At 47.3% G+C, this 7,711-nt stretch overlaps 1 protein-coding gene across 1 annotated transcript; it reads right to left on the reverse strand.

Moving 5' to 3' along the window:
- Positions 1-1,523: 1,523 nt before the first annotated feature.
- On the reverse strand, positions 1,524-3,790 carry LOC122380255 (cuticle protein 7-like). The gene is made up of 3 exons (XM_043363257.1): positions 3,715-3,790; positions 3,034-3,276; positions 1,524-2,441 (listed from the first exon to the last, which is right to left on the reverse strand). The coding sequence occupies exons 1-3, from the start codon at positions 3,724-3,726 to the stop codon at positions 2,100-2,102; spliced, it is 597 nt and encodes a 198-aa protein (XP_043219192.1). The 5' UTR covers positions 3,727-3,790; the 3' UTR covers positions 1,524-2,099.
- Positions 3,791-7,711: the final 3,921 nt, after the last annotated feature.

Below are 7,711 nucleotides of genomic sequence, written 5' to 3' on the forward strand. Positions count from 1 at the left end.
ACAACAAACCTTCGGTTACGATTGAAAAATTATATCAGTTATAAATGACGCCATTAATAAACTGCTGTATTTTTGTGGATATTGGTGTACTTTCAATGTAGGTAATGCTCCCGGTCATGCAATCAGTGTTCCTCGAAAAGCTGCTTTCGCGACTCAGCTGTGACTGCGACAAGGGTTGTTGGAAGCCATGCACGTCGTGGCTTACAGGAACAATTTAGGTAGGTACTAGAAAAGCCACGCCCACAACCAAACCGTCTCAAGTGTCTGCCAAGAAGCTGTGATTGTAGTATAAGCATCCGTTGAGGGTCGGCGCTGCCACGTATTAAGTTGGGGTCAACGCACTCTGGGGCGGAAAAGACACAGGAAACATGAGCTGCGCTTGTTCGGCGGCGAAAATGAGTTACCGGTGAACAGCCCACGACGGTGTTACTGGCCCACCGTCGGCGGCGTAAGCCGAGGCTGGGTCATACAGAAAAAAAAGATAAACGTATTTCGGCATCGCGGATTATCGTTTCTCTCATCTCTAAGTGCGCTGAACGGTTATAGGTAAATGAAAAGCGTTTTATGTGTGTTTGTACATTGTAACAAACTCGTCTGGATTCAGGAAAATTCGAAATTATATAAAACTACATATTCACTTGATCTGCGTGGTTAACGTTGCGTGGCCTTTTGTGACACTCTTATGACAACAGCCAACTTTGCACTTTTATCCGGTTTGTTTTATGTTTATTTTTGTTCATTTGTCAATGAAATGTAGACATCAGGTTTGCTTAAAAATTCACACCGTTCTCGTAGCTCACTTAAAGGGACCCTCCCACCTTAACATTAGTTTTGAGTTGAGATAGCCAAGTTTGCGGCCAGGCTCAGAAACCACCATTTATCCTGGTCGCAACCCCCGCCGCTTTATGGTGTTCAAGAAATTTCTTCCCTTTACTTGCAGGGTGGGACCAGCGTGGTCCCTATCTCTTAACCATTACGGGAATCTGATGACGTCATCAGGCTTTCGAACGTCCGTTAAATGTTTGACTAAAACGTTTTGTAGCACGCGGTGGTATATGCTGCTTTGCGCGCAACAAATGCCGCACTTTCAAATAAAGTCGCTAGGAACAGCGGAGATCCCAAAAAGTAAACAAAAGTAAAAGTCTAATATCTTGAAAACCGGTGAATATTTTTCGATGAAATTTGGTAGATATTCGTTTTTGCTCTTTCTGAACCGAGCGACATCACTTTCATGCCAATTCATTAACTTTTTTGAAGGTGGGAGGGTCCCTTTAAAATGATTTATCCCCTATCGGTCGTTTCAATGGATAGCTTGACGTTTAAAATATCCCTGTTTGGTTACTTGTGTCGTTTGGTTACGCTCCATTTCCCTTGCAGTCTATTGAGACCGTTTCAGGGCCACGTAATAAGAGGATAAGGGTATACATTGGATTGAGTTGGCCACCGAATGATGCGCCGTAGTGCTTGCCCCGCTGGAATGCAGACTGAAAATATTTCTTCCATTTGGTCTATAAACGCTGAAAAATTATGTTGTACTTTATTTCAAAATATGCATGCATCGTTCGAAGTGAACATCGACAGACATGAAATTCACACAACATTCATTGACACTCATTCCGCTTTCAATGGCAGCTTCTGCACTAAGTTTGTACCTCGGATGTTCTGCTGAAAGACGATGGCCAGTCACCAATACAGGGCAAAGTTAAATTGAAATAGATAGTTCTAAGTTGAAATCGGTCCATACATTCGGCGGGCAGATACTATAAAAGAGAAAAACGTGGATTCAATGTTTCCGCAGTTTAACTGTAACCAGTGCCTATAGTTAAAGCGAGCAATCAGCAAACAACACATAGCAAATTCGTATCACACCGTTTAAATACCTAAGCATTTTCACACAAAATTTCAGCATTTCTTCTTAGCCTTTTAAGCATGCTGATGAACATCAATCGTGACAGAACGAGCCCCCGAAGTCAACCACACATTTGTGGAGCACCATATACCCTCTTATTTTATCAGCCAAACGCCCCATGATCGCACAGCACACTCACACGGCTCACACAGACAATCTCATCCCTAAATCTCGGACACTGTCCTCACGTCTAGGGGTAGGCGGGGACGGGTTTGTACGATCCGTACACTGGCTTGTACGGGGGAGTGTACGGGGGCTTGTACGGAGCCGGCTTGGAGCTGTACGGCTGGGGATGATAGGCCGGCTTGGGGCCGTACGAGGGCTCGTGGTACGCCTCGCCTTCGTAGGTGACCTCGGCGTTGAAGCCGTTGTAGTCGTCGGCGACGTAGTTGACGATCTGGACGCGTCCGTCGGGCAGGTTGACCTTGTAGGAGCCCTTGGTGGCGTAACCGTCACGCTCCTCCTGGTGGCCGAAGTTGGTGCCCGTGTAGTGGTCGTTGACGGCGTAGCCGAAGGCGTAGGCGGTCGGCTTCTGTGGAGACAGGAGGGCACAGGTGCGTCACCGATCTGTCTCTGTGCTTATCCACTGCAGGAGGAGGCTTATTGGAGCTTTTCGGTTGAGACGGACCACCGCTTCCCCTTAACCCCACCCTGGCAACCGAGGAGAGTGACCGCTTGAGTGGCCGGGTCGCCTGAACACCGGAACACTACCGTTCTAACGAGATAAGCTCAGTCTGGGCGGTGCGATAGTCGGTGGTCGATTCAGTCCATTAACATTTTATTGTCGATGTACGCGTTTACTTTATATAAATCAAGCCAATATAAATACTTGATATAAATTAAGCATTTCGAAATGTCCCGCTGCTACGAGTAAAGAATTGCAGCTTGGCAATTATAGAACCCCCCATTAATGTTTCTGCCCATAGACGCTTCTTACCTGCTGAATGACAGAACGTTCTTTATCTCAGCCTTAATTGCTTTGCTACAAATCTGCACTTCCCCAGCACAAACTAAAAAAAGGCTGGTGCTCGACCCTTTTTCACATAAGCTTAAGTAAGCTAAACGTTTATCTTCATAAATTAAGAATTGACATGACTCCAGCAAAATCCACAGGTTTTACTTACGTCACTGTAGTCATCGTAGTGCTCGGGCTTGTAGGCAGGCTTGTAGGCGGGCTTGTAGGCAGGTTTGTACGGAGCAGGCTTGTACGGAGCGGGTTTGTACGGAGCGGGTTTGTACGGGGCGGGCGAATACGGGGCGGGCGAGTACGGGGCGGGTTTGTACGGTCCGTACGGCGGCTGGTACGGAGTGCCCCTGTATAGGGTGTCGGCCGACACCACGCCCAAAAGGGCGATACAGCAAAGAATCTGAAACGCCAAAACAGAATGCCACAGCTTAACCGGATGAGTGGTCAAGTGAAGGTGCTTAATAGCTGTATAACAGATAGTGAATTTTTAGGTAATCTTTGATGTCAATATCACTACATAAAGAAAAAATTGAAACTTTTATTACATTACTCGTTTAAGCCATCGAACAGGGCTGTCATTTCTTAGAGGTCAGACCCGATCAGAAAAGGGACGTTAAAAGTAGTTGTGTGTTTAATAACATACACATTTATTGTTCCATTATTGAAAACACAAACGAAAAATTATCAGACGTAAAAAAAATCTGCAGTTTATTGCACTTTCCAGTGCAATTAAAATATACAGACATTGCCGTGAAAAGGAACGTCGATTATACCACTGAGAGAAACCGGTGCTGTAGAAACCCTGTTCCGTCTCTGCTAAAGGTCGGTGTGCCCCTACCTTAGCGCTCATGGTGCTGTTGCTGGTGTGCTCGGTTTGAGAGTGACTCTGGCCCGGCCACCGAGCTCTATATACCCTCTCTGCCGCGGTGCCGGCGTGGTTCTCAAGGCTAAGGTCACGCGGCGGGCCCGCTGACCCGCCCCGACCCCGCCCGACCCCGCCCCGACCCGACCGGCGGCGTGAGTCGCGGCCGATATCGGGTCATCGATAGGTGGCATTGGGACGACCCCGGGTCACCGCCGGCCACGCGGGTGCCACTCGAACCGCCGAGCCGAGGGCGGACCGGCAGACCGCCGCGGGGGTGACGGTGTCAGCTCCTCTGCGGCGGCCAGGAAGGATAGTGACTCCCTTTGGTTCGCCGACGATAGAACGATGGTTCGCACTTTCGCCTTGTTTTTTAGACGCTCATCTGCAGTTTAGAGCCCTTTGGTTGCATAATGAGCCCACTATTAACGCCTCCGTAAAACCGAAACAAACAAACCATCGTACCAGCTTAGAGCCTTTTAAATGAAGAGCGCTGCCGCTCATATACGGAGTAAACAGAAAGACAACTTTCGACAGGTCACCTGGACTTGGTAGATACTAAAACCTTTTGTATGTGCTTACAAATGCTTTCTTGTCGGTCGTTTTTTGAAATTTTGCAAACGTTATGTTATTTTTTATGAACATGCCCAGGGCGGACCGTAGTGCATCAAGGCGGAATTAGGAGACGTTTTTCGTCCCCTCCAGCTCGACTTGTGTCACGCTCACGTGGCTTCAAGCGTAAAAGGGAGTTAGAAAGACAGTGTCACATAATCAAAACAGTTTGGCGACACTTTCTGACTCGTAACTCGTGAACTTAAAACAGCTGTAAATCGCATTAGATATCAAAATCTCGATAGGTCATTCATAGACCTCTACATACCACTCTCATATAGGCATACCTCTCATAGGCAGGGTATGTAGAGGTCTATGGGTCATTGTATATAAGATCACGCCTCATTTCATTAAGAAGTCAGACTCAGGTCCATGTGGTCACGTTAGTGAGCTCGCACGGTAAAAACTAAATGATCATTGTTACCGTAAAGTGGGGCTATTTGAGACAGTGGGGCTATTTGAGACAGTATTTAAAATCGCTATAAAATGAAAATCGTTTGATTTTTGTGTGATATTTCTGCACAGGGAGGTGTGGAATCGAGCAGTAAATCGCCTGAGCAAAAAATTAAGCATGAATCTTAAGTGGTTTTTATTTTACAGCAATTTTAAATACTGTCTCAAATAGCCCCACTGTCTCAAATAGCCCCACCTTACGGTACCGATAACCTTTAGTTACAGCTAATATGTAAAGCGTTTATTTGAAACTCTGTCTGAATAACAATAACTCGTAAGTTTTGACACATGTCAACGTTCAGTTTCTCGTGGACAAAGAAGAAGTTAATAGATAAATTATTTTCAAAGCGATTTTTGATTGTAGTAACTTTAAGTAGAACCAATTTTAATGTCACTGGCTTCGCCAAAAAAAAACTTTTTACATACTACTTTTGTGGATGCCCAAGTCAAAAGATTATCTGCGAAGAGTCAAAGTGGCTTAACCCGCGCCCTGCTGGGGGGGTGTTTGAACACCCCCCCCCCTGTGGTTTTTCGCGAATATCTCAAAAACGGCGGCGCGGAGCGCCGCCATTTCTGGTACATCTTATCATACATCAATTCTACACATGTTGTGAAAATTTCAGACCAAGGTCATTCAAGGTCAGGTCACCAGGTCACTTGAAGTGACCTCACCTCATAAAAAGTTTCAATGTCTGTCATAGCTACACCGAGTGACCGATCGCTTTGAAACTTTCAGCGATTGCTAAAAGCAATAGCATGTACAAAATGTATATCTCAGAATTTTGATATCAATGACCTAAGGTCAGGTCAATTTTGCGACCTCCCCATTATAAGTCAATGGGAGAAAATTGAAATGCGCCTCTTTTGGACGAAAGACATTATAAACACTCCCAAACACCGAAGTACAAGTGGTTTAGACACACTGAACATGAAAATGGTGTCCGTGACCCTTGTTTATGCCCTGAGATCATCTTAGGTCACGAATGGTATCTAACAGTTTTTCGCAGATAACTTTTGATAGAGGCATGCTAGAGCGATGACAACGCCTTATATGTGTTCAGCTCGACTATACGGATCGACTGATATGCAACATGACCCTTTGCGGTCAGGTCATGACCTTGACCTGAGGTCAAATTTTCAAGCTGACTTTTCAAGGTCAAGTTATAGTTCATTCGATGCGTCTTGACGAGAGGAACACGATGACGGTAAAAGTAAGCTCGTACAAGGCTTGGGTCAAAAGTTATTGCAGAAAAACTGTTTCCGAAAAAATCGGCTATTTTTGCAGTTTTTGCCCCCTGCAGGCAAAACCGTTGACGTTAGGTCAAATCTGAGAGAATTACTCAGAAAGGGCGTTAATAGGGCTATCAAATGCGTTTTTCCGCGGCGCTGTAGCTCTATTGGTTCCCGAGTTATGCGTTGGCTTCTTGGAAATTTTCGACATTCGACCTGGAAATCGGCGAAATTTTGCCTTCAATGACCTCTGGTGACCTGACCTTTGACCTGACCAAAAATTGACCGAAGTAATTTCGTCATTATTTTTTACGCTCTTTCGAACGCCGCCTTCCGCGTATCGCTACGTGGCTCAGGAGCCGAGTTACAAGGGGGTGTTCAAACACCCCCCCCCCCCCCAGCAGGGCGTGGAAATCCAGGACCCCCAGCCGGGCGCGGGTTAAAAAAACGTTCCTCCGCTTAGTCACGGCGGGATTTATATCACCAACTGTATAGGACAGACCCTAAATCACTACATCTGGCCTCGTGTGACCTGACCATCACGATCGTTGTCCCCTTCCCCCACCCTAGACGGACGGACGCACACGGCGCTGAGAAACGACGGCAGCGGCGGTGCCAATTACCGTCTGCTGGGCCCGGGGCCGCGCCCACGGTCATGGCGCCGCGGCCGCCGGGCCCGCCGACCCGGCCCGGGCGCCGTGGTGGGGCCGGCTAGGCTGTGATGGACGGCCGACCGACCCCCGCTGCTCCCCCGCCGGCCCCAAAGCCCACGTCAATGAAGAGTGTCGATAATGTGGCGTAAGGCGCGCCGGTCTGGCAGGGCAGGGGTCGGGCTGTGTGGTGTATCTCAGCTCAGACACGGCTGATGCTATCGCGCAAAGCTATTGAGTATCGACTAAACACGCAGCATGCGCATGGTTTTCAGCCGGTATTTAATCGCGCTTGCTTGATGCCTGGTCAATACCGTAGTTGCGCGGCTTGTGCGCGTGGGACTTTTTACTGTCGAGATCATTTTACCGCTTCAGACAAGATTTCCTTTTTCAACTACCTTACAACTCGGCCGATGCCTATCATTTGTGAACGGGAAAGCAAAGCAATAAATGTCTTTTTAACATGCGCCCCGCTGGGCTATTCAGCCATACGCGCCCTGCTGGGGGGGGGGGGGAGGGGGGAGGGGCAGATTCTGCCCCCCCCCCCCGTCTAACTTCCGAACCGATGGTCGTAGAACGACGGGGAAAACGGCAATCGAAAGCTCTCAACAAGGCGGATCTTAAGAACCCATTTTTTTGCTTAAGTAGGTCAGAGGTCAGGTCAAGGTCAGGTCAAGGGTACAAAATGCAAGTTTCTACAGTTTCGGCCTTGCACCGTAGTTGCCGAAAAATGGACTGAGACTGATTGCCCAAAACGTGTTCTTCGGCTACCAAGACAATATTTGTTGCATACAATGTCATGCAAAGGTCAAGGTCAAGGTCAGGTCAGGTCACCAAAAACGAAATATAGAAAAGGGCATGTGCGACACATGTTTTATGGGTCATTTTATTCATAGAATTCAATAGGCACACTCAATAAGTGATATGGACCACATCTGGATGAATTTCAGGTCGAGATCAGGTCAAGGTGAGGTCAAGTGAGGTTAAATTTTGAAGTTGGTTGTTAAGGCCTAAAAAGGTGTCTATCT

The sequence above is a fragment of the Amphibalanus amphitrite genome, unplaced genomic scaffold (assembly GCF_019059575.1).
Source record: "Amphibalanus amphitrite isolate SeventyFive unplaced genomic scaffold, NRLGWU_Aamphi_draft 000094F_arrow, whole genome shotgun sequence".
NCBI lineage: Eukaryota > Metazoa > Arthropoda > Thecostraca > Balanomorpha > Balanidae > Amphibalanus > Amphibalanus amphitrite.